General features: G+C 49.3%; 1 protein-coding gene across 1 annotated transcript in view; it reads right to left on the reverse strand.

Moving 5' to 3' along the window:
• The window catches only part of P3H2 (prolyl 3-hydroxylase 2), a 132480-nt gene that overhangs the window by 4538 nt on the left and 100289 nt on the right, over positions 1-27653 (reverse strand). The window contains exons 6-13 of the mRNA XM_084847804.1: positions 27192-27281; positions 25212-25252; positions 22401-22489; positions 13564-13691; positions 6196-6291; positions 4890-5040; positions 4320-4437; positions 1130-1205 (exon numbers count right to left, since the gene is read on the reverse strand). Coding sequence (XP_084703930.1) covers positions 1130-1205; positions 4320-4437; positions 4890-5040; positions 6196-6291; positions 13564-13691; positions 22401-22489; positions 25212-25252; positions 27192-27281 — 789 coding nt within the window. The remainder of the gene's footprint in view (positions 1-1129; positions 1206-4319; positions 4438-4889; positions 5041-6195; positions 6292-13563; positions 13692-22400; positions 22490-25211; positions 25253-27191; positions 27282-27653) is intronic.

Here is a 27653-nt window from a genome sequence, read left to right on the forward strand (position 1 = left end):
ACAATGCTGGATCAGTGCAGGATACAGTTTCCCACAGTAGCCAACCAGATGCCTTTGGGAAGCCCATAAGCAGGACAAGAGGGCAATACCGCCTCCCCCCATGCACACACACAAGCTGCCCATCAAGTGGAATTTAGAGGCAGCTATGCGGGATTTTCCATGTATCGGTAAGATCTATAACAGCCTTTCCCATGCTGGTGCCCTCCAGATATGTGGGACCGCAACTCCCATCATTCCCAGGCAGCATGACCACTGCAACATGGGAGGTGAAGTCCCACACATCTGGAGGGAACCAGCTTGGCGAAGACTGCTCTGTACTATTAAAGTGTTACTTCCAGACGTGGCCAGCAGGTGGGAGGAAAGGGTTGGAGAATTCCTCTCCACGAGCGCAGTCCAACTTGAAAGTTCTTTTTAATTGAGACGCTCTTTGGCCCCACTGGCTTGGAGGATTTTCCAAATGACCGCATTCCTCTCCTGTTCGAATAGTTTGGCCAGCTGGATCACTGAGCTCCGGTAACCTTTCCAAAGAGGTGGACGATGTTCCTAACAGGGGAGTTTCAGCCATCTCTGCAGGAGAACCTGGCCCAAATCTGGAAACTTTGTCTACCAGGCTGAACACTCCAGCAGTTTGGGCCATGGATGGGTGAGGATTTCATCTGGCTCACAATCCCCCAGACATTTCCACGGAACTGAACACAGTCACATTCTGAAACCTGCACTTTCTGAATGTTGCAAGCAAGTCCGTGGATTTAGAAAATGCACATGAAGAATGTGTGTATGAGGGGCAAAGGCACACAAAATCATTATATGCTGGGGTGGGGATGCATGCATTTGAAAAAGTATGCATAAAATGTGACTATTAGGAGAAACATGCATGGAAAAAATGCATGCATTTTCGTGTGGACATTCCACATTCCTAAACTGCAGCGGAAACGGGACAGAACGTAGCTATGGAAAGCCAATGAGCTGAATGAAAGTGGACTTGACACAGTTGCCCATTCCTAGTCTGGGCACCTTTGTGGTGATGTGGAAGGCAACTATCCATAGTAAACCATAGTAAACAATGATACACAGTAAACCACTTCCTGTACATGTTAACCGGCCCAAATACAGAAAGAGGGTCTCTCACCGTAACCGTCTTGGCATCCATCTCGGTGAAGATGAATTCGCCACCTTCAAAATCACTGTTCATGTACAGGAGAGCGCTAGGACAAGAAGATAAGGAGCAGGCTAGTCACAGGGCCTGATGGAATGCCCTCATCCTACACTGGTCTTCTCTGGCGAAAGTCCCCCTGTGTGCACTGGGGCTAACTCTAAAATAATTGCATTTATAAAAGCAGCCTAAGAGACTGAGCAGGGATGAGTTCAAATCTTCCTACTTCCATGAATTCGGTGGGTTGCTTCCCCACTTCCCCTCCCTCTCCCACCCACACACAGGGGGACATTGGTACAGACCTCCTTATGGGGCCATCGTAATGATGACTAGGGATTTCCAAAACTCCGTTGCTGTGGCAAAAGGGATTTGCTTGCCAACGTATCTTGGTTTGCACCCCAAGGCTGATTTGTGGCCTGCAAAGCACTTGGCAACATGAACTATTCCCAGTTACTGAAGAGCCTTCTCCATGGCCAGGCTGAGTTCTTTGCCATCCGCTGTCACGGAGGGCTGACTGAAAGGGTTGCCCTGGCACTGGAGAGTCGGCGCGTGGCGTGGCGTGGCGGGCCAACAGGCACAGGCGCGCACATGCTTCTCTACTGTCGTGTCTGTAGGGATGTGGGAGCTCATCTTACTCCCACTGTGCGTTCTGATGCGTTTCCCGTTTCTGTCGTTATGACTGGAAACAGTGCCAAGTTCCTTGCCACGGCTGTGCGGACAAGGTCAGAGATACTAAGTGGGGGTGAGTCACCTTGAGGCTCATCCTGTTACATTTAACGTTGTATTAACAGAATGTGTATGTTTTAATTTTGGCTCAGGCTTTTGGTGACTGAATTGTTCGCATTTTATGGTCTATGGACTGGAAGTGAAGAACGACAACTTGTAGTGATCACTGAGATAATGTATATGGAGCACTGAGAAAACTCTAAAGCACGACATAAATACGAATACAAATTGTTATTATTAGCCTTATTATTCCTGGTGGTGGCTTATTTTAGACCTGGTGTTGGAGAGGGGCAGGAGGGAGACTTTAAGCTGGCCAAGTCCTTCAGCTCTGTCGAGGAGCTGCTTTGAGAACCTCTCCCAACTAGAGATGGGTGCACTCACCCGAGTGAATTTGTTATTTACTCAGAAAGTAACGGATTCGTCCGTGTGAGCTCGGATGAGAGTTGTCCTTTAATACAACCCCCCGTTACATGCATACGATTTTTTGCACATGCGCCATATCAAGGCGCATCTTGGGAGCTGTAGTTTGGAATCACGATGGCATGACATCATGTGTCACCACGTTACATGGCTGAGTTGCTTTCACCTGGCCTGCCTGCGTGAAGACGTCATGCGATGCTGGCATGAATATGGACTCCATGGAGTTGTCCTCCTCAGAGCCAGAGCAGCTACTGAGAGTGCTTCAAGAAAGGGGGGGGGGGGTCAGGGTGGTGGGATGACTGAAACTTTTGGGGGGATCTGTGTACCACTCTACTGCACATGCTCAGAAGCTTGCAATAAATTCCAAACTTAGTATCACATTTGCAATACACTGATTCAGCCTTGCTACGAAGTGCCCATTATGAACAGACATGATTGTTTTTTTAAAAATTAGAGCTGACTAATCACTAACCGTGGTGGCATCACTACTCCCAGCTAGTTAGACCGAAGCCCTGCTGGGGCATCTGAGTCCCCTCAGCAATTAGGGCTGCATCAGGGAGAGCAGGGAAGGGCGGGCTATGTCTGCCCCTTCATTCTCCATCCTTGTTGCTCTCCGCAAGCCAAAGGGCAAATGTCGGCAGGAGGAAGCCTGCTGTGCTTGAGCGGCTCACGGTGCAAGTGAGAACCCTGATCTTTGGCCACAGCCCCCTTCTTTCGGCACAGTCTGCGCACTTGATGGGAGAGAGCAGAGAATCAAGCCCACTCCCCGCTTCGACTCTGCCCCTCCAGTTCAGCAGAGACCATCTCCGGAACAGATTGATGCTTGGTGGGAGATGCACACCGCCCCCCCACTGTGCCAACTATATCCAGCTTTTCATTCACAGGCAGAAAGAGTTTTAAGCTAAAATATGGTGGCATTTGGGGCATATGTGGCATTTTGGCTCTGCCCCTCAGGCGGAAAGAGATTCGACGCCCCTGCTCTGTACTCTCCGAGCACACACGCACGGAAGCCTGCTGTGCATTTTCACAAAGGTTAAGGAGAAAAACGTCTTTTTGTGAACAACAAATAAAGAGCGATCCCCGGAATTCAGGAGAAACAAATGCCTTTGGGGGTATGGGAAGAGTGGTCTGGCCCCCCAACGGTTAGTTATTCTTTTTTGTCCAACTGTCCAGTTTAAAGAAAGACAACACTTTGCCCAAGTAGTCAGCTGAGGGTGAGGGAGGCAGAAGTTGCGGCTGTGTGATCTTTGTGACCCACCCATGGAGCTTTGGCTGTGGCGTGGCATAGACATGTAATAAATGAGATGGGAGTGAGTAGTGTGGCACGTTTGGGGTTTTATGTCCCTTGTATATTGTCCTGATACTTTAGGATGAAGGGTGGGTTAAAATACCTTTGATAAGTGCCTAATATATATTTAATACATATTTAATAAGTATTTAAGTATTTAATATATATTTAATAAATGGTCCCCCCCATGAAACAAGGCCTCCCCTTTTTTTGCATTTGTTGTGCACTCCCCTGGATGTAGGGATGTGAAACTATTCTTAAGGGGGAATGATGTGGTGTTGTCATGGCTGAAGAATCTGGGGGCCGATGCTCTTTTGCTTGGGGATGTGCAATCATGTACAGATCCTTTTGAAAGTAATGCCATGCAGAGAATGACCTCTGCATTTGGATGCACATCACTTGCTCAGCAACAGAAAGAGTTCCCTGCCCCCCCGCCCCTGCAAAGAGCAGCAGACCAAGAGGCTCATGGCTGCCAACAGGCACAAATAGGAGGAGGAGGACAGAGGGGAAGTTTGGGGGTGTTCCCTACAAACGTTTCTGCACCCTCTGAAATGGTGCCCTTCACAGCAAAAAGAGATGGTTGCAAGAATTTGGCGCAGCACAGCACCACTTCCAAGATGAAACTGCTTGTGGTCAGGCAAGGCAAAAACTGGAGATGAGATGATGCAGCAGCAGGGAATCTGCAGGGAGGGGGTCCTTCACGCCCCCTGGGATGCGGGTGCCCACAGCTACCTGTAATCTCGGAAGGTGTAAGCAGGGGGCTCTTTCCAGCACTCGTTGGCTTCAGGGTCCAGGAGGCAATTGTCAGCATGGATGGGGTGGCTCAGGTCATTCCTCCGCTCCTGCTGGCCTACAGAGGACAGAGGAAGGTGACTTTCAGCTGGGAGAGAGAGACAGGTTAGTCTCTTACAACAAAGCCAAGGAAGAGCCCTGTGGCAGCTGAAAGACCGCCACATGCTTGGAGGCAGAAGCTATTCTGGGCCAGAGCGAGGGCTGAGCCAAGCATTCTCATGCGGCGACTTGCGACTCAATTGGGGGAGGAATGGGGGGCTGAGGGGGGAAACTACATGGCACAGTTTGGGGTGGGGTCAAAATGTGTGGGTGTCACTGCCCATCTCCAGAGGGCCTCCTGGTCACCTCCTTTTCTCTCTCTCCCAAATCCCTGGGTGTGTTACTGTATGATAACAAAAAATTGCTCAGATGATGGATTCATGGAGGCGGGGAGGGGGTGGGCTAGTGCTGTAAGGGGCTGCAGAGGCTGTCAAGTGAGAGTCAACTCAGGCACTCCCATCCGAGCCTTACCTGACAGAGCCGTCCGGCAAACCAGGTGCGTGTAGGAGAAATAGAGGGTGGAGTTGAGCAGGAAGTAGGACTCCACGATTTTGCGGGCTTTCTCGCTGACGTCATAAAAGAGGCGGGCACTCTTCAGAGGAACTCGCCCCTCGTAGCCAAACTGCAGGCAAACCACACGATTACAATCTCATTATTTCCATGATTAGCCACCTCCACCCATCAAGAAGATGTTGAGCTTCTCCCACAGTGATGGATAAGAAGGACTGCATTGCTCCTTCTAACAGCAAACTCAGTTGGTAAGTGCTGCCTGGCTTGTGGCCAAAACGGGGCCACTGAGAAGCAGGCGGGAAGGATCAGTGGGCTTGGGGGAACCCTGAGGTTTGCAGAAGTGTGTGGGGGAGAAAGCATTAACAAGTATAATGTTAATAATGAATAAGTATAACACACGGAATGGGCTCAAGTTACAGGAAGCCAGATTCCGGCTGAACATCAGGAAGAACTTCCTGACTGTTAGAGCAATACGACAATGGAACCAATTACCCAGGGAGGCGGTGGGCTCTCCCACACTGGAGGCGTTCAAGACGAGGCTGGACAGCCATCTGTCAGGGATGCTCTGACTTGGATTCCTGCAATGAGCAGGGGGTTGGACTCAATAGCCTTGTAGGCCCCTTCCAACCTACTATTCTATGATTCTATGATTCTAAGTAAGGGCAAACTATGGGAGCATGTTCAGTAGGCATGGAATGTAGAGTGACTGCTAGAAATGAAAAATGGAAGACAGAATAGGGAGGGGAGGAATGGAACATCCAGATTGGGAAGAAATATCTGTCTGGTCCCCTGAACAAAAACATTCCTCTTACAAGAGAGGACGTACCACAACATTCTGTTGCAGGTCCAACTTGTTCCCTCCTATTCATGAAAACTATAAATGGCTACTAGCTATGATGGCCCCATGCTTCCACTAGTGTCAGAGGCAATACACCAGTTGCCAGGGCATGAGTGGGAGGATGCCCTTGCCCTCATGTCCTGCTTGTGGGCTTCCCACTGGGGCATCTAGGTGGCCACTGTGGGAACAGAATGCCGGACTAGAGAGGCCCTCGGTCTGATCCAGCACAGCTCTGCTTAGGCTCTTAACTTTCCCAGTGGGCCCTCCAGAGCTTAGCTGCTAGCTACCCTGATGTGTGAACCTCTTCTCCCCACAACCCCCACTGAACAATACAACAGTGAGATCAGGTAAGGACCAAAACAGGAATGCGGAGAGACTGGGGAAGAAGAAGAGCAAGTCCATCAACAAGTTCTCCAGCAAACCGCACACCTTGAGGGCTTTGAGAACAGTGGCCCCTTCGAATTTCTCATTGGGGGTGTGAGGTGATGTCTTCCCCCTGTAGCCATCTCCAGCCAGTAGAATACCCTGAAACAAAAGGACAGTTGGTCATGGCTAATGAGGACCCTGAATGACTCCATCCCCAACTTTCCAACTTTGGAAATGAAAGTAGACACCTAAGGTGCGATCCTATGCATATATAGACAGAAAAAAGTCCTACAACTCCCAGCATTCCCCAGCCAGCTTGGCTGGCTGGGGAACGCTGGGAGATGTAGGACATTTTTTCTGTCTAAACGTGCATAGAATTGCACCTTTCAAGAAGGCAATGTTTCACAACACCAACCCAGCTCAAGTGAAGGGGAGCCGAGTGAGAGTAGCACTACTGTTCTTTTCAATGTGGTTTTGTGCGCTCGGTTTTTAGTCTTGTGCCTAGCTGAGGCAGGGCTAGGCAACCCTTGGGGCCCATGAGCACACCTGGAAATTGGAGAAATTCTTGGGGCACAACCATCAAATGGCTGCTATGGGTGGACAAGGCTAATGCCAAGTTCTGCACCTAGGAAAAAGAAACTAAATGCACAGTTCCAAGATGGGGGATACTTGGCTCAACAATACTACAAGCGAGAAGGATCTTGGAATTGTTGTTGATCACAAGCTGACTATGAGCCAACAATGTGATGTGGCTGCAAAAAAGGCCAATGCTATTTGGGGCACCATTAATAGAAGTATAGCTCCCAAATCATGTGAAGTACTAGTTCCCCTCTACTCAGCACTGGTTAGGCCTCATCTGGAGTACTGTGTTCAGTTCTGGACACCACACTTTCAGAAGGATGCAGACAAACTGGAGAGGGTTCAGAGGAGGGCAACGAAGATGATCAGGGGACTGGAAACAAAGCCCTATGAGGAGAGACTAAAAGAACTGGGCATGTTTAGCCTTGAGAAGAGAAGACTGAGGGGAGATATGATAGCACTCTTCAAGTACTTGAAAGGTTGTCACAGAGACGAAGGCCAGGATCTCTTCCCGATCATCCCAGAGTGCAGGACACGGAATAATGGGCTCAAGTGACAGGAAGCCAGATTCCGGCTGAACATCAGGAAAACCTTCCTGACTGTAAGAGCAATACGACAATGGAACCAATTCCCTAGGGAGGTGGTGGGCTCTCCCACACTGGAGGTGTTCAAGATGAGGCTGGACAGGGATGCTCTGACTTGGATTCCTGCACTGAGCAAGGGGTTGGACTTGGTGGTCTTACAGGCCCCTTCCAACCCCACTGGCTACGAAGGTGGTGCCGACGAGAGAGATTTGGATTCTGGGAGCACGGGCTATACTTCCTGGAAGATGGGCTGTTGGCTAGGGATGGGTTGCACCTCACAATGGATGGGAAGAATGTGTTTGGCCACAGCATGAAGAACTTCATCAGGAGGGCTTTAAACTGAATCCTACGGGGAAGGGAGATGTAATGTTGGGGGTAACAATGGACATAGGTGCATGCACTGCAATGGAGAGAACAGCTCTGATAGCGCCCAATAATAGTCTTCAGACACATGTAGGAAGAAAGCCAGACTATTAAGCACATGGTCTTCGATGTCTATATACTAATGCCCAGAGTATGGGAAACAAACAGATCGAACTTGAACTCTTAATACAGGAGGGAAATTATGACTTGATAGGTATAACTGAGACTTGGTGGGATGACTCTCATGACTGGAAGACAGCAATGGAAGGATATAACTTGTTCAAAAAGAACAGGAGGAACAGAAAGGGAGGTGGGGTTGCACTGTATGTGAAAAATACATATCTCTGCACAGAAATACAGGAGGAGGAGCTTGGTAGCCTCATCGAGAGCATCTTGGTTGAAATAAATGGAGCAAAGAATAAAAGGAATCTGGTGGTCAGAGTCTACTACCGGCCACCCAATTAAGGAGAAGACAAGGATGAAACTTTTGAAAAGCAAATAGCCAATGTTTTAAGGAAGCATGATGTAGTAGTAATGGGGGACTTCAATTTCCCCGATATTTGTTGGGAGACAAATTCTGCAAAACATGCCCCCTCCAGGAAATTCCTGACTTGTGTGGTGGATAACTTCCTCCTACAGAAAGTAGAGGAAGGAAGTAGAGGATCGGCTATCCTTGACTTGATCCTAACCAACAGAGATGACTCAGTGGATAAAGTAGCAGTTACAGGAACTCTGGGGGAAAGCGACCATGTTGTACTTGAGTTCTTGGTTCTAAGGGAAGCAAAAGCCGAGTGTAGTCAAACGCGTACCCTGGATTTTAGGAAAGCTGATTTTAATAAACTCAGAACAATGATCAGTAAGGTCCCATGGCAAGCGATGCTAGCGAGAAAAGGAGTCCAAGATGGGTGGGAGCTTTTAAAAAAGGAAATTCTCAAGGCACAATCACAAGCAATTCCAACAAGAAGAAAAGGTGGAAGACAACAGAAGAAGCCAATGTGGCTTCACAAAAAGCTTAGGGATGACCTGAAAACAAAAAAGGACACATCTAGGAAGTGGAAAGAAGGCCAAGTAACAAAGGAAGAGTACAGGCAGATAGCACAGAATTGCAGGGATGGCGTCAGGAAGGCTAAAGCTGAGAATGAGCCGAGGTTAGCAAGGGATGCTAAAAACAACAAAAAGGCTTTCTTCAGCTACGTGCATAGTAAAAGGCAGAGGAAAGAAATGGTGGTTCAGCTATTAAATCAGGATGTCAAAATGATAACAGATGACAAAGAAAAGGCAGTGGTGCTCAATTCCTACTTTGGTTCAGTCTTCTCCCAAAAGAAGGTCTATGACCCCCCTGGCAAAGGCCAAGTACAGGCTGAAGGGGCAGGATTGCAGCTTGAGATCGATAGGCATATGGTCAAGGAACACCTAATGACTTTGAATGAGTTCAAATCTCCAGGGCCAGATGAACTGCATCCTAGAGTCATAAAGGGACTGGCAGAAGAACTCTCAGAACCGCTGTCTATTCTCTTTGAGAAATCATGGAGGATGGGGGAAGTGCCAGATGACTGGAGGAGGGCTAACGTTGTCCCTCTCTTCAAAAAGGGTAAAAAGGAGGAACCTGGGAACTACAGACCAGTCAGTCTGACATCAATCCCTGGGAAAATTCTGGAGCAGATCATAAAGCAATCCATCTGTAAGCACCTTGACAACAATGCCGTGATTACTCGAAGCCAACATGGATTTGTCAAAAACAAGTCCTGCCAGACAAATCTGATCTCATTTTTTGATCAAGTCACCTCCCTTGTAGACCGTGGGAATGCTGTAGACATCATATACCTCGACTTCAGCAAAGCTTTCGACAAAGTGCCCCATGATCTCCTGATGAGCAAACTAGCTCAAAGTGGGCTAGAGGAAACAACGATCTGGTGGATCCAGAGTTGGCTACAGAATCGGACTCAAAGAGTGCTTCTCAGTGGGATCTTCTCAAACTGGGGAGAGGTAACGAGTGGGGTACCGCAGGGCTCAGTCCTGGGCCCAGTGCTCTTCAACGTTTTTATTAATGACTTGGAGGAGGAGGTGCAGGGCATGCTGATCAAATGTGCAGATGACACAAAATTGGGCGGGATAGCTAATACCCTGGAAGACAGAAACAAAATCCAAAGTGATCTTGATAGGCTGGAGCGCTGGGCAGAAAATAACAGAATGACATTTAATAGGGATAAATGCCAAGTTTTGCACCTAGGAAAAAGAAACCAAATGCACAGTTACAAGATGGGGGATACGTGGCTCAACCACACTACAAGCGAGAAGGATCTTGGAATTGTTGTTGAGCACAAGCTGAAGATGTGCCAACAATATGATGTGGCTGCAAAAAAGGCAAATGCTATTTTGGACTGCATTAATAGAGGCATAGCTTCCAAATCCCGGGAAGTACTCATTCCCCTCTACTCAGCACTGGTTAGGCCTCATCTGGAGTCATGTGTCCAGTTCTGGGCACCGCACTTTAAGAAGGATGCAGACAAACTAGAGAGGGTTCAGAGGAGGGCAACGAAGATGATCAGGGGACTGGAAACAAAGCCCTGTGAAGAGAGACAGAAAGAACTGGGCATGTTTAGCCTTGAGAAGACATGTTTAGCCTTGAAAAGAGAGGAAGGCCAGGATCTCTTCTTGATCGTCCCAGAGTACAGGACACGGAATAATGGGCTCGAGTGACAGGAAGCCAGAAACCGGCTGAACCTCAGGGAAAACTTCCTGACTGTAAGAGCAATACGACAATGGAACCAATTACCTGGGGAGGTGGTGGGCTGTCCCACACTGGAGGCCTTCAAGGCGAGGCTGGACAGCCATCTGTCAGGGATGCTCTGACTTGGATTCCTGCATTGAGCAGGGGATTGGACTCGATGGCCTTGTAGGCCCAATCCAACCCTACTATTCTATGATTCTATTCTATGATTCTATGATAATCAGAAAGGTCAATTAACCTGCCCAGAGGCATTCATGACAAATTAAGATGGCGGCAGCTAGGGGCTCTCACCTTGCTTTGAAGCAATCCCAGCTGCTAGTATGAAAATACGTTTAGAATAAATGTGGGGAGGAGTAGCGTGCCTCGTTGGACAAAAAGCAGTGGAGGCTGGTGGCTCCAATTATGGTGGGGCTATGCATCCGTTTTATGTTTCAGTCAGAACGATCGAGAACTCTAAAGGAGCTATTCAAGGTGCTGATCCTATTTTGAGGATAGGCTGGAACTCTGGCTGGAACTATGACTGAAACCTGCCTTCTAGGACAGCTAGACTGGTGGGGACGAAGGAGAGGGCCTTTTCTGTAGTGGCCCCCACTCTGTGGAACTCCCTCCCTAGGGAACTCCGTCATGCCCCCTCTTTAATGAGCTTCCGTCGTGCATTAAAAACGTGGCTGTTCAGGCAGGCATTTGGGGTGGGTTAGGGTATTTTAGAAAATGTTTTTATTGTAGAACTTTATTGTTTTATTGTATGTTGTACATCGCCCAGAGTGGCTGGGTGACCAGCCAGATGGGCGATTAATAAATTAAATAATAAATAAACAAAATAAACGCAAAATGGATTCAAAGCCTCATCAACATTGGACTTAACTGGAACTGGGAGATTCTCTCCCCCTCTAAACAAACATAGCATATTTTGGATGACAGATGGTCTTATCACCAGAAGTGACTCCTGTTAGAACAACCACTCTGTTAATTTCTGGTGCACGTTTAGCTCTGTGTAAATGATGTCACGGACCTGCCCATTGCATTTCTTGGCCTTTGGGCTCCGCTGATATAATCTTTCCCCCTCCATACCTGTGAATGCACCTATCTCTGCCAACACCAGGCACCTTACAAAGTCGGCTCTAGTCCAATACATGTTTCTGCCCTGATACATCTGTTACTCTTTAAGGAGCCACAAGACTCTGTTGTTATAATGACTGCAACAGATCTTCCCCTCCGGAAATTCTCGTCGCAGCCTCCCGCAATGCCTCTGCCCGTGGTGTGATGCCTCTTGCAAGAGAATTAACCTCCTTTGGCTTGCAGTGTCTCTGGCTGCCTTTGGCAGGGGAGGGAGGAGGAGAGAAATCTGGTTCACATTTTAATCTGAACCTACCTAATTCGTCCTTTCTAAACAAATGCATGGACCAGAATGCAATTATCCTTCCGTTTTTGCACTTCTTCAATTTTTGCAATGCAGTTCTCCGTTCAGAAAGGATGTGTACATTACAGAAAACTGCACAGAAAAATGTATATGAAATTGCTTGCAAAATTAGGTATAATGCAGGGATATTGCATATGTATTTTTGTGCAGACGTTTTACCAAAAGATCTGCACACCGATGCAGAAATGGGACAGGATGAAGTTGTGCTTCAAAGTATGTGAAAGGTGTAGAAAGCAAAACGGCCAGATTCACACATCCCTTCCTTTGACTCAGCTTGCAGGCCTTGGTCAACACACAGCTTAAGGATGACCTGGAGACATCAGATACTGAACTCTTCAATGAGCAATGTTAACCTAAATTAAGAATGCTGGAATGTACTCTTGCCATGAGCTTGCAAATGGGGGCAAGATCAGTTGAGTGGTCACAGAACTTCAGTCTGGAAACAAATAACCCTCGCAACTTATACTGGTAGGTTAATTTCCCCATAAGTTTGCCAGACCTGAGCTCTGAGCTGCCAAGACACCTGATGAAGGGAGACCTGCTTGACTTTAATTCCATGCTAAGGGAGGGGCAAAGACTATTCCTGCTTGGAGTCATAATCAGTGTTGCTTCGGCTTCGCATACTATGGCAGTGAGGACGTAAGACCCAAATAGGAACCCCCTAAAAATGGAACCATTTCCAGGGGGCCACCCTGTTAGTCTATTGCAGCACAAGCAGCAAGCAACCTTGTGGCAGCTAAAGACAAGCAAATGTATTGCTTCAGAGTCCACTTACAGTTTATAAAAGCTTAAGTTGTTGGGGCTGGATCCAGATTTATGCTGGACCAACTGCACCAGAGGAAGGGCCCCCCCTTCCCACAGCAGACACTCCAGCCCCCTGAAAATGCTGCACAACAAGGCAGGAGGCCTGCTGAGTGGGGTGAGTTCTGATGTGGAGGGGGGGTCCCCCAAAATTAGGCAGCGGGATCTTCCGTGAGCGAAGCCCTTCTCTTGAGGGAGGCAGATCCCAGATCCAGCCCTTGATCTTTAAGGGGCCAGAGGACTCTGTTGTCTTGGTGCAACAGACTAACACGGCTGACCCTCTGGGAACCAGAATGGTCGGAATTATGCCCATCTACACACCTGCGCCATTCTCTTGGGCAATGTCAGGGATGAGTCTAAGCTCCTTGAGTTGTCTGACAGCTCTGATTCTGAATCAGAGTTGGAGCAGCAGCTAGATCAGAGGCCGGGGAGGGACCCCGCCTAATGAGCCAAAATGCTGGAAGCGGGTCCTCCTGAGACCTTGGCCCACAGTCGGCCCAGGCAGAGTCCCTGCCCCCACCCTCCACTATGAAAATGCAAGTTTCCCAGGAGGAGGAGGAAGAGGGGCGTGACTTGAGAGACACTAGGGCACGACGCAGAGCAAAGCAGGAAAAGGTAGGGGCAGGGCTCAGACGCTCTGTGTGGATAGCCCCTCTAGGAAGCCGATGTAGGGGGGAGCCACCCTAAGGGAGGGGCTTCGCTGCGAAGCAGGCTTGGCCGGGAAGTTCATACCCCAAAGTGCCGGCAACTTTCTCTCTCCCTGGTTCGTCTCCTCTGCTTAGAGGCTGTTGATTAGTTGTTTAGAGCCTGGGGGCAGCCTGAGAGTTTTCCCTGAATCTGCCTTTGCAGAGAGGCCAGGCTCTAGCAAAATAAAGTCTTATTTGTGGTGTTGATTGCGAAGGGGAAGGACGATCCGATTCTGACAGGCAACCTGTTAGGTGCCAGTTACTCACGTTGGCCACCCGGTGCAGTTCCCGGCACTCCTCCACTGAGATCACGTTGTCCAGCAGCACGCGCTGGGTCCCGTTCAGCTGCTCTGAGTTATAGACAAACTGCACATCGCTGAAGAGGAGGGGGCCCCCTAGAAGCAGAGGGAGAGGGAGAGAGGCATCATCTTCTATAAGGCGTCCCTGGAGGTGTCCCACGGGTGGTGGTGGAGGGGGCAACGGGTGACTCCAATGGGGATATTTGCCCATGAGCTTCCAGTGCTCCTAACGGGCTATAAGGGCAGGAAGCAGAAGCCGAAAGGAAACTGTCCTGCCTTGCAAGGAGTCTTGCCTGTCATCATCCCGGTGGACACCGCCCCCTGCCAGGAGCCCTCCTCTCTGGACAGGCAGCAGAGGCAGGGGCTGAAAGAGGCCAGGCGCTGCCCAAGGGCAAACGGTCCTAGGCCAGGAGAGACGCAGCAGGCCTGCTCATGAGGAGCAGCTCTCTGTCTCTGAGACCGTGGACAGCCGGAACACAGGTGTAGGCACTGCACAGCACGACGGAACTAAGATGCTCTGTCCTCACAGCCTTACAGTGGGCAAAGCCTCGTCCCTGGGGCCCAGTAGTGCCACCTACTAAGAGCCTTTTAACTGGGGTGCCAGGCAGTGCCAGCGGGCCCTTGGGCAAGGCACCTTCAGTGGGGCCCCACCGCCACAGGGTCTGCCTACTCCCCGCCATGGCCACCAGCTGCTCCTGCCCCCACCCCTTGCCATCGTTGTTCCCACTTGCTTGCCTGATGCGCAGGGAGCCAGGCGGCCGCGGCCTCTGCTGCTCCTCCTCACCACCGCCACCACCTCCACTCTCTGGGCCAGAGCGAGAGGCAGGGGAACAAGCAGGTCGGAAGAGGGAAGAGGAGGGGCCACTCCAAGGGGCTCTTGCCAGTGGGTCCCTGGACATGGTGGGCCCTCTTGCCATGCCTACCCTTGGCACGGGCCTGGTGCCAGGAACCAATCCTCGGATCTCTTATGGGCAAAGCAAGTGTTACGGCGCTTTCCCCAACCTGGTGCCCTCCAGACGTGTGCGACAGCATCTCCCACAATGCTGGGAATCGCACCCCAACACATCTGGAGCGCACCTAGGTGGGGAAAGCTGAGCTGCAGCCTCTTCCTTAAAAAGCAAGCAAATCACACAATGCATGGCAGTGGCAATATTATTTGCTAGCATGTGACTGTGCGTGCATGTGTGTGCGTGTGTGCACCCATGGATCCGAGAGCGACCAGTTTTAAATCCTTGAGTGGCAAAGCTGTTTCATAGGACTGAACCATTTTAGGCTGCATGTGATTGTCTTGGGGAGGGGGGCGGTCCTTGCTCGTCTGAAAACACACACACACAAAGAGATTCTCTGCACATAGAAACATTAGCACGGCAAAGATGAGAGTAGGCTAAACCTTTTTTTCCCAGGGATAAGGACAGCTTTGCATGTGCAGGGGGTTATTTCAATGGATGAGAATTCCAACACGCAATTTCAGTTGCCTCCCACCCCCCAAGCAGAAAATGGCATAATCCAGGAAAACCTGTACCACTTGATTCTGTGAACTGTATCAACCACCCTGAGCCTCTGGTACTCAGGATTCACCTGCTTCTGGAGGGGTGGCCTGCAAAGAGGCCAGCACAAGCCACATACAGGTACCACAAGGCTAAATCACAGACTCACCTGGAAGCTCTGAATTATGTTCAGGAAACCAGGCAGAGGATCATTACAAAAGGTGTCTCCCCCCCCCCACTTTTTAAGAGGCTACAGAAAACCCAACAACACCTACTTCAGGTAGGTGGAGGGAGGCAATCTGGCTTTTGTGGACGTCTTTGCGAGCCTGCTAAATCAGCACATCAGACCCCGTAAAAAACTGAGGACAGGCTTTCCCTGAAACCCGACTTTGGGCCAAAAGGGCCTGGAAATACAGCTAAACTCAAGAGGCGGTAGTGGCAACAGCAGCAACAATAACATTTGGAGGTGGGATGAGTTCTCATGTAAGAGATTTGGGGCTTCCCGTTTCCCCCTGGTCTTTCAGAAAACAGATGGGCCGCATGCTGAAATGCTCATCCCAGAATCCTGGGGGAGGCTGAGCCCTTCCCCCGCCCCCAGCTAATGGACTTTTTTGCAGCCCAGCCAAGATAAACCATCTTCAATTTTGGCTGCACGTTTCCACCATGTTGAGCTTGTGTGAGGGGTGCGGTGTGTGCATTGGGGATTTGGATAGAGAAACCAGCCTTGCCTGAAACAGCCTCGACATTGCTGTGGGTCTGCAGCCGGTCCCTGTGGTCACGCAGGAGCTGCCAAAGGCTCTCGAGTGTGTGGCTGAGAGGACGGATGGACAGACAGATGGCCCTACTCCACAGCGAACTGAAGCAGTTGTTGATGTGGCAATATGGGTTGGGTATCAATGAAAAACTGTGGAGTCTGAAAAATGTACCCCCCCACACACACACATGCACGCACACAGTTAGGGATGTACAGGAATTTTGTTCCTGTGTGCAAATCATGCAAACTGACATGTCCGTGACCCCGAATACAAATGCAAACAGGAGCACAGTTCGTAAGAATTGTTTTGCAATTTTCCAGATTTGCATTCGCATTCGAAAGTGCACACTTGCACAAGCACACCTCCCCCCCACCCCAATCTGCATTTTCACACTTTAGCCTGTGAGGAAAATGTGCATTTTTCACGACTGGGGAACCCCGCCCCCCCTTTCATGTTGGGTAACGTTGGGAGTAACAAGACAAACGCTGCTTTGAGGAGGCATCGGGAGAACCTCCACAGGCCTGGGCGCTGCATGATTGCCCCTCCCTACCCCCAATCTCTTGCCGTGTGCAGGGGTTCAGGAGCCATCATCCCAGTGCCAGAGGCCCAGATGCAGGAGCAAGGGGCATCAGGGCGTGAGGAAGAAGGGAGGCAGCAGAAGGCTGAGTGGAGAGAGGAGCCATGTGGGAAACAGCAGCTCGTCCTGTGAGGTCTTTGGCTCCTCCCAGCACTCATTTCCCATGCATTTATTTATTGCAATGTAAAATCCTTCTCATGCCTGCGGTGCATTGCTTTTTAGATACTTAAGAAAGAATAAATCTGATTACATCATGATAAATCCGCATGCAGTTGGATAACAGAATCCCAGAATCCCAGCATCCTCTGGGCCACTTCACAGGAGTCTGGGGCACAGCTCTGTGATGAATGGCAAAATGTCTCCAGGGCATGCCGGGGGAAAAGGTGAGTTAAAAATAGGGATGGGGAAGAATTAGTTGGCTTTGCATTTTAATGCAAACTTACCAAATTGTTACTTCCTGAACCTACACATGAACCGGAATGCAAGTTACATGGAGATATTTGCGCTTTTCCGAATTTTGGGATGCAGGGTGCAAATCATAAAATGTGCACAACAAATATGCAGAAGAGGAAAAACCACACAAAAGAATGCATCTATTATGGGGAAGCGCACAAAAAGACATCATATTAGGTAAACTCGCTTGCAAAAAAGCATGTATCTGGAAAGGTATGTACCCAAATACACTTTTTAGGACTTTATATTAGTAGAAATGCACACAAAACTGAATACAAAATTCTGTGCAGACTTCTTTAAAAATCACAAACTGATGTGGAAACAGGACAGAACAAACTTAATGTTGGAAAAATGAGAAACTGACCAGACTCATCCATCCTTTGACAAAGAGTCTTGTAAACTCTGAAACGTTGCCTCAAACAAATGGGCCGTTTAATCTGGCAGAATTTGGCTATTCCATCTTCCTGGTTTCTCTGGCAAACTCTCACAGGCATGGCACCCACAGAGATGACTCGATCCGAGATGTGTCGAAATCTGATTGTTCAAAACAGGCACCAGGGAAAGGCTGTCTGGCCGACTGCATGCTCCCTAGGGACAGATGTCTGATGCCTGTTTCTCTTATAGCACATCCAGTTGGTTGGTTTTGCCAGTTTTCTGGGCTGTTAAGAAGTCCTGTAAATTGTTTCCAGCCGAACAAAAGTCCTCATTGATACAGTGCAGTATCCCAACAGAAAGGGGATGACATCTCCTTCCAATACAGGCAGTAAAGCCAGGCAACATTTTTAGTAGTGGACGGAGCTCTAATGGAGTTCACATGGGTTCTGCAATGAGCCAAGATCCGGTGGTCTAGACGGACTTCCAAGATAACTGGTTAACCCCCAGTCGCTGTAGATAATAACAGGGCTGTGTCTGGAAAGGGACCAACCCTGTGTTTTTCTGACCGCTTGTGGGAATTCAGGGGTTGGTACCAGCATTTTTCGTAGCTTGGGTGGGAGCTCCATGTTTAATCTAGTGCATTGGCATGTGCCACATGAAACATTGCGGGAGTCAAACTCTTTCCCTCCTTCACACCAAGCCAGTTGGGGGCCTTTGCGCATTTCTCGAGGAATACAAAGAGGAGCTGTGTCTTTGGCTGAGACCGTTTGATAGCAGCAGCAGCAGCAAAAAATAATTTAAAAAGTGCATTTGAGAGATGAAGACAAAACCCAGGCCTTTGGACATGCTCAGCCTCATGCAATGGAATGGAACAAACACAAAGCAAACCAGATGGGAAGAAGGTGGCGAAATGGATTTCAATCATGTGAGATATATCCACAGTTGCAAAATGGCAAGCATGTTCTTTTTAAAGGAGTGGAGGGGGTGGGGGTGGGAGAAATGAAGAGGAAGGGGTTTGCTTCAGCCGTGACTCCATGGAATGTTTCTGTTCATGTTGGTTTGCTTTTTCAGCACAATTTCTGCCTGAAGCCAGCAAAAGACTCACCACCCTTGGGCCTCCAGCTGGCTCTGGACTCTGCGAGGAAGGGTTATGCTTCATAGGAATGGGGTCTACCCAGTTACCTCTTTAATATCCTGCTTTGTTCTTCTTTAAAGAGAGCTCACAGATGTTCAGAGAGAGTGGGATTCTGTCCATTTATTTTTTCCCCTCTGCATTGCTCTGGTGGGCATCGACTTCATCACCCCTGGACTGCCTCTGCACTGGGACGGGTGAAAGCCCGACTTCGATGCAAGGAAGCTCAGGTGTCGGGCTTCTGCTTGCCTGTCCAGTTCTTGCCTCTTCAAGCTGACGTTTCGGTACTCGTTCGGCAGACTCCCCGAACCTGTTGCCCTCCAGAGGTTTTGCACTACCACTCCCATTGGACTCAGCCAGCATCGCCAATTGTCAGGGATGATGGGCGTTGCAATACCCAAACCACCTTGAGAGGAAGTTGGTTGGAGAAGGCTGTTCTAGGAAGTCACTCTAGGGTGCATCGGGCTTTGTGACAAGGCCTGGGCAGGGGATAGGAGGCAGCTGGAACCCCTAAATGTTCTCTAAGAGTGTAAGAGTAACCAGATGTGAAGCAGGTCAGGAGTCCTTGTAGATGCCGAGAGGAAATTTCAGCTACTCAGGTTTTGTCATCCTTGCCTGACAAGTCGCCCCAGCTGCAATTCCATCCTCTGTACAACCATTAAAGGCACAGGAACCCGGTTTTGAGTCAGGACATCTGGTTACTCCACAAAATCTCCTTCTTGGCATTATTCATCTTCTTGTCGATTACACCTGTGCGCAACAGGTGAACACTGAACACGCTGCTGTGCTTGTTTTTGTCCTCAAGCCTTTGTTAAAATATACAGGCAACTCTATTCACTTTTTACCAAGTGCTAATCAGGACACAGGCTGATAGAATTCTGCCAAGACAACTCACTGTGCATAACAAACACTCTCTTCCAACAACCTAAGAGACGATTTTATAAATGGACCTCACCAGACGGTCGACACCGAAATCAGATTGGCTACATCCTTTGTAGCCAAAGGTGGCGGACATCTATGCAGTTGGTAAAAACAAGACCTGGAGCTGATTGTAGTTCAGATCACGAATTTCTTATTGCACAATTTAGAATCAGGCGAAACAGAATAGGGAAGACCCACAGATCAGTTAGATATGAGCTCACTAATATTCCTAATGAATATGCAGTGGAGGTGAAGAATAGATTTAAGGGACTAGATTTAGCAGATAGAGTCCCAGAAGAGCTATGGACAGAAGTTCGCAACACTGTTCAGGAGGCGGCAACAAAAAATGTCCCAAAGAAAAAGAAAACCAAGAAGGCAAGATGGCTGTCTGCTGAGATACTGGAAGCAGCCCAAGAAAGAAGGAAAGCAAAAGGCAACAGTGATAGGGGGAGATATGCCCAATTAAATGCAGAATTCCAGAGGTTAGCCAGAAGAGATAAGGAATTATTTTTAAACAAGCAACGCGCGGGAGCGGAAGAAGATAATAGAATAGGAAGGACAAGAGACATCTTCCAGAAAATTAGAAACATCGGAGGTAAATTCCAGGCAAAAATGGGTATGATCAAAAACCAAGATGGCAAGGACCTAACAGAAGCAGAAGAGATCAAGAAAAGGTGGCAAGAATATACGGAAAATCTGTATAGGAAGGATAATAATACCGGGGATAGATTTGACGGTGTGGTCAGTGAGCTAGAGCCAGACATCCTGAAGAGGGAAGTTGAATGGGCCTTAAGAAGCATTGCTAATAACAAGGCAGCAGGAGACGACGGTATCCCAGCTGAACTGTTTAAAGTCTTGCAAGATGATGCTGTCAAGGTGATGCATGCCATATGCCAGCAAATTTGGAAAACACAAGAATGGCTAACAGATTGGAAAAAATCAACTTATATCCCCATACCAAAAAAGAGAAGCGCCAAAGAATGTTCAAACTATCGAACAGTGGCACTTATTTCACATGCCAGTAATGCTCAAGATCTTGCAAGGCAGACTCCAGCAATTCATGGAACAAGAATTGCCAGATGTACAATCTGGGTTTCGAAAAGGCAGAGGAACTAGAGACCAAATTGCCAATATCCGCTGGATAATGGAGAAAGCCAGGGAGTTTCAGAAAAACATATATTTCTGTTTTATTGACTATTCTAAAGCCTTTGACTGTGTGGATCACCACAAACTGTGGCAAGTTCTTGGTGGTATGGGGATACCAAGTCATCTTGTCTGCCTCCTGAGGAATCTGTATAACGACCAAGTAGCAACAGTAAGAACAGACCACGGAACAACGGACTGGTTTAAGACTGGGAAAGGAGTACGGCAGGGTTGTATACTCTCACCCTACCTATTCAACCTGTACACAGAACACATCATGCCACATGTTGGGCTTGATGAAGCCAAGGCTGGAGTTAAAATCCCTGGAAGAAACATTAACCATCTCAGATATGCAGATGATACCACTTTGATGGCTGAAAGTGAGGAGGGGCTGAAGAACTTTATGACGAAGGTGAAAGAAGAAAGCGCAAAAGCTGGGTTGCAGTTAAACCTCAAAAAAACCAAGATTATGGCAACCAGCTTGATTGAGACCTGGCAAACAGAGGGAGAAAATGTGGAGGCAGTGGCAGACTTTGTCTTTCTAGGCGCAAAGATTACTGCAGACGCTGACTGCAGCCAGGAAATCAGAAGACGTTTACTTCTTGGGAGGACAGCAATGACAAATCTTGATAAAATAGTTAAGAGCAGAGACATCACACTGACTGACAACAAAGGTCCGCATAGTGAAAGCAATGGGCTTCCCTGGAGTAACCTATGGCTGCGAGAGCTGGACCATAAGGAAGGCTGAGCGATAGAAGATAGATGCTTTTGAACTGTGGTGCTGGAGGGAAATTCTGAGAGTGCCTTGGACTGCAAGAAGATCAAACCAGTCCATACTCCAGGAAATCAAGCCAGTTTGCTCACTTGAGGGAAGGATATTAAAGGCAAAACTGAAGTACTTTGGCCACGTAATGAGAAGACAGGATACCCTGGGGAAGATGCTGATGCTAGGGAAAATGGAAGGCAAAAGGAAGAGGTGCCGACCAAGGGCAAGATGGAGGGATGATATTCTGGAGGTGATGGACTCGACCTTGGGGGAGCTGGGGGTGGCGACGGCCGACAGGAAGCTCTGGCGTGGGCTGGTCCATGAAGTCACAAAGAGTCGGAAGCAACTGAACGAATAAACAACAACAATTTTTCACTAAGTCTCTGACCAACTTTTCCCAGAAGTATGGTTTGGCTCCAAATTTGTGGGCTTTGCAGTTTCCGTACAGACGTCAATAAAGGGCCGTGGCTCAGCGGCGGAGCCCCTGCTTTGCATGCAGAAGGTCCCAGGTTCGATCCCCGGCATCTCCAGGTAGGGCCAGGAAGGACTCCTGCCTGAGACCCTGGAGAGCCGCTGCTGCCAGTCAGTGTCAACAATACCGGGCTAGATGGACCAAGGGTCTGACCCGGTCTAAGACAGCTTCCTATGTTCCTAATTCTCCGATATCCTGGGCAAGTGGCCCAACAATGTGTCTATGGGGCAGCCCCCAGCATGAGATTGGTTTATACATATAGAGTAAGCAGATGGGTGTCTCTGAACCCAGAGCTACAGAAACGGAGGGGGTGCGGTGTGAAGGGGGATGGAATCTGCTAGCTAAGATCATCTGTATGGGACAGTGAAAAGGGTTAACTGAACCTGGACTCACCAAATTTTGGCTCTGGAACCTATTGAACCTGTTTTCGATTCCTGGGCAAAGCTTTAGAATACGGGGGGTCAAGAAGGGAATGCTTCTGAGGATGTGCATACCAACCGCCACTGGGTAACCACTGCTTGCCTGCTACATTGCATAGTTCAAAAGCACATGTGCGTGTGTGTCTTAAATTTCTAGGGAGGCTTAAGATTCAGTCCAGACACATTTCATTTAAAAATTACAGGGTCAAGTTACCACAAGGTGATTAGACCCACGAGGACGTGTTAATTCCGCAGAGCGATCATCTGAAAGGTCAGCTACAACTCATCTGCTGACAGCGGCTTACCTTCCCTCAGCTCGCGATCCACCCTTGGCACGGTCTTTTTTCCTAGAGGCCTTCCATCTGCTTGGTCACTTTGAGCACCAGAAGGGATCCTGTGGAGCAGAAGTCCAGAAAAACGGTGTGTGTGTGGCAGAGCGGGGGGAGGGCTGAATCAACCATGGCGCGTCCCTTGAGTAATCACAAGCGGTGGTACTCCCCCACTCTCCAGCTGAAGGAGAAGAACTCCAGCAAGCAGCACCTCTAGCCAGGCTATGAAGACGGCAGCAACACTGCTGGGGCGGACGAATGAGCTCGAGATGGCCAGGATTCTCCAAACATCATCTCGCCACTCGCCTCGTGCCCTATTCCAGTTCGCGATCACTGCTCACTCCTCGTGAATGGGAAACCAATCGAGCAGCAATCGAATGGGAGATTTGCACATAGCTCCCCACATCTGAACACATTTCCTAATTTGCGCAACTTTCCTCCAGAGGCTAAAGCGGGGCTGACTCAGTCCATGAAGGAAATGTGCATAAATTGAACTGAGAAGTGGGAATGAGATGAATGCAAGGACACGTTCGACAATTAATGAATGTTTTCGGTGGACACATGCTTGCATTCAGAGATTTGAAGGGGGCATGCTCACATGTTTTGTGAGCAAACATGACATTGTAATTAGTGATGTATGAACCCCTCACTTTCTGGTCTGGGGGGGGGTTGTAGAGGGGCCCTCTGTGCTGCTCAGGGCCCCTCAAAATCCTCAGGAGCTGCTCCGCGTCTGGGGCAGTTCCTGGAGCGGCTCTCCATCTCCCTATACAAGGCGATACGCTAATGGCAGCTGCCGTTAGCCTATTGCTGGGACAAATACAGCCACAAGTGGCGTACAATATGCCATTTGCACCTGTATTTGTCCCAGTGATAGACTAATGGCAGCCACCATTAGCATATTGCCTTGTATAGGGAGCTGGAGAGCCCCTCCGCACGAAATCCTCCAGAGCTGGAGGTAAGTGATGCTGTTCTCTGCCATCCCTAATCGCAATACATCCCTAAACACAACCATACTTCAGTGTATGAGAGAAGTAAATCACTGTTTCCCCTCTTCTTGGAGACTTTTGGTGCTTCTAGGCGGGGCTTTTATTGTGACGTCGCCCTGCCTCATTCACAAAATGGTACAAGGGGTCCAGACCATGTTGTCTCCCATGTACAGCCCTCTTGTGTTTCCACACTGCTTCCTCTGCCTTTTTCTTACCACAGAAAAGCTGTTAAGTAGGAAAAGACAATATAGGGACACAAATGTGATTTGACTGGTGGTGCTAAAAGCTAGGCATGTCAGAGAAATCTGCAACAGATTCAAATGAGTTAGGATTTCTATGAACCTGCAGATTCCACAGCAGAATGGATTTTTCTGAGTCCCGTGGGTTCTGTGGGCTTGTGCACCAGTTTTTCACTGGGGGGGGGGATTTGTGCTAATTTGCAATAGTGCAAGTGCGCTTTAGCACTAATGTGCATTAGCACAATTAGAAGAAATGCTAATTTAAACAATCCAGTTCTGTCATTGAGTGGTCGATGGAATGAAAGATGCTGGACAATCTAGGAAACACAGATGGAACAAATTTAACAAAATCTGTACATCCCTACTAGCATCCCTCCATCTGAAGCACCCTTGGGAAGAAGCAAACAGCTCCCAAGCAAGGGGAATCCTACGCCCTAAAACTAGGGATGGTGCGAATGTCCGGTTTGGTCCAGGAGTCCAATAAACTTCCCCCTGCCCACACCAGCGAACCGCGCTCACCGAGCCTGTGCCCCCACTCCCCCCCCCACATGCTTGCTGAGCCACCTGTACTCACCTGGGAGCCACCGGCGAGTGCAGCAAGCACCATTTTTTTCATAAAATGGCACTCGCAGCGCTCGCTGATGGCTCCCGGGTGAGAACAGGCAGCTTGGCAAGCATGGGCGGGGGGGAGCATGGGTCCAGTGCTGCACGAGTGGGGCAGGGGCTGGGCACCGCCCAGCAAAACTGGGCAAGGGGTGCCCGTCCTTCCCTACCTGAAACAGAGGTGGGGAATCCAAGGCCCAGAGGCCAAGTCCAGGCTTCCCCAGGTGGCCATGCCCCTTCCCCTGGCCCCACCACTTTCCCCACAACCACCAATCGTTTAGTGGTTTCCCTGCTTTTGTGCATTTTCCCCCATTCTGAAAGGCTGAAATGCCTCTTCTCCGAAGGTTTAGCTGCTGGCAGTGAGAGCTTGAAGCTAAAACGTGCTGGCCTCCTTTGTATTTTCCTGTGTTTCGGCCCACCCCATTTGCCTCTGGCCATGCCTCCTTTGCCTCTGGCCCCCAGGAGCTTCTGGAAAATTGAATTCAGCCCTTGGGTGGAATGAGGTTCCCCACCACTGCCCTTAGAAATGTGGTCGGGATGCTCAGTCATGCAGCTAGGCAATTTCAGACCCTGGGCTTAATGGTCTTATGGGGCGGGGCAGGGGCAGCTCTATCCACAGCCCAGCCAGAAACCCTGCCGCTCTCTTAGCAGCCATGTGGGCCCCTGCAGGGCTGCAGGGCTCTGGACTTTGGCCCCACGGCCCAGCCCTCACGGCACCACTGGGGGCCTCTCATTCATCTCCCCTTCGCAGCAACAGGGCAGAAAGGCGGGGGATGTTTCTGCTTTGGTGGCCTCAAGGGAGAAGGAGAGATACAAGATATGCTGGCTGAGCTTTTCACCAGGAACCTGAATTCTCTGGCAGTTTGATTGGGCAGGATAAAAACGAGTTCTCGCCACACAATGGCGCATTTTGCACAGAGCTTTCGCCACGGAAGAGTGCCTGGGATGCGACTGCCTACCTGTGTTCGTCCTGACGAGCCCCAGAGATGCTCCAGTAAGCCTGCAAGGAAAGGGAGAGGCTGGTATCTTATGTCAAGAGGAAAAACACTTTTCTTTCTCTCCCATTCAACAAACGGACTGAAGAAGTGTGGTCTTTCATCTGCCCTGAACATATTGCCAGGTGACTCACGGGTTGCTTTTACGCTAGCAGCTTGGTCTGGAATTGCCAGCCTTGGTTTATTCACCTTTTACGCTGAGCCCAGCCCCAGATGGCCCTGTTGGCAAACTGCTGTTTTACACCATTTTGGTGTTGTTCCCCCATATCTTTTTCAGACCAGCTTTGTGGCATTAAAATAAAAATAAAATAAAATGCAGTTGCAGTGCCAGCCGGTCCAGGGTGAACAAGCAAAGTGCTATTGGGGCTTCTAAGGGTGACTTACAACCATCGTGCAGAACCGTTTTTCCCCCTTGGGGATAATCTGCCAGGAGATCAGGCCAGTGGTGGGGGAAGGGGAGGGGCCAAGAAGAAGCTGCAGGCTGGATGGGGAAGTGGGGGGCTCGATATATCCCACAACTCAGCGGTTCCCCACTCCTGAATTAGAAGCTTCCTTCTTGAAGCTTCTGCCCCATTATTACTTCCTGTTCAGTATGCCAGGGGCATTACTGAAGAACAGTGTCTCCATTGCTCCTTAGTCAGTTTTTGTTCCGTTGGAGGGGGGCAGAATTTAATTACCTATTTCTGTCTCTCCTTTTTCTTTTGTTTGTTCATTATGAAACAGTGTTATTTCCCAATAAATGAAAAGAGAGAAATGAGAGAAAACCAGTAATTAAAGCACCCCCTTACAGGGATCAGGGACTGAGTCATTAAGGAGCAATTAAGAAGCTATTCTCCACTCACTGACCTAGAAGCAATAACTGGAGCAGAATCTACAAAGGTGAAGCTGATAATTAAAGGTGCAGGGGACGTTGGCTGAATGGAAATTTGGGAGTAAACAAGTATCCTGGTCACTGGGAAGGGCTGTGCTGCATAATATAACAGTTGGCCACTTGCAGGTCAGAGCCACCATTTACATTTTGCTTCCAGCTGATTTTGGGAAGGCAGGGACTCGGCAGCATTGAAAGGGCTCTGGTGTGGAAGCAACCATAGTTGACTTAGAAGATTTGTCACTGCTAGCTTAAAGGGTGTTAAAAAGAGATCAGGCAAAGCCCTGGAGCACATGTCTACTAGAAGCTATTATGGCTACATGGAACCTCCATGTTCAAAGGTAATATATAGCTACGAAGGGAAGAGCCTTATTATGCTTATGGGTCCCCCAACCTCTTTAGATTGGCGGGCACATTTGGAATTTTGAGAGAGTGCTGTTGTCGCTCTCACAAAATGGCTGCCATGGGAAGGCTTGCCCATTCATAAAACGGCTGCCACGGCCAGTCATAAAACACTCATTTCCCAGAAGACAACTGCTAAGACGGAAGGAAAAGCAACCTGCCCAAGAACCTAAGGATGGGGGCGGGGGGAGGCTGAGCTCCAAGGAAACAAAAGCACCCCTTGGAACCCAAATAAAGATGCTGCTGCAGGGCAGCACTTTGCTTTGCAGCTTGCCAGCATTCCCAGCTGAAAAATTAATTACAAATCTTAAGAAATAAAATGAAGATCGGGCATCCTGGCGGAGGTGAGACAGGGTCCCTGGGGACCCTCAAGCACCACCCTGGAGACCCCAGGCTTATGAGATGCTGGGGGCATTGGGCTGGGGGCTGTTTGAAAGAGGATGCAGTCCTCTCTGCATAGCTGACCTGATGAAACACCGTTTCTGGTGACGTGTACAGTGGGCAAAGGCTCAAAATGGTGTCCAAAGCTGTTCCCCGAACAGTATGCAAAGCTGAGAGAGAGAGGGACACAATCGAGGCCACCCCAGGAACTTGAGGGCCGGCTTGTACGAAGCTCAGCCAGGTTTCCTTGGTCCGAAATGTCACACTCCATCCTCACAGTTGCTTGTTCTCACCGGCTCTGTGTACAAGAAGCCCAGGCCAGCTGCTCCTGTCTGTAGGAGGTATGCTTCCAGCTTATGTCGCCTCAGGAACGTCACAGCTTCCTGAAATAACCGAGAGAAGGCCCTAAAGCCATGCTGGTCCTGGAAAGAGCACTCTCGGGAGTGTCACAGAACCCTGAATTTGCACTGAGCAGCTAAGGAATGCCTCCTCTGAGGATCCGTGTGCGCGCAGCACACTTCCCACCACTAGAGGGCAATAAATGCTGCAGCCGTTTTCTCGGGGGGGACAGAACCACAGCACCGTTTCATACATTACTTCTCTCCGTTGTGTTTCTGGGGCTCACAGAAGCAGCCAGGAAAGGGGGGCTGGGTGCAGCAACTTCCATGTTCCCAGAGGCTACGAGGCAAGTATGGCTGTACAGATGGATGGACACAGCCCAATCCAGTTCTAACGGTTGGCTGGACATCCAGATC

The sequence above is a fragment of the Heloderma suspectum genome, chromosome 3, assembly GCF_057233095.1.
Source record: "Heloderma suspectum isolate Gila_16-S chromosome 3, 16-S_ref, whole genome shotgun sequence".
Classification (NCBI taxonomy): Eukaryota; Metazoa; Chordata; class Lepidosauria; order Squamata; family Helodermatidae; genus Heloderma; species Heloderma suspectum.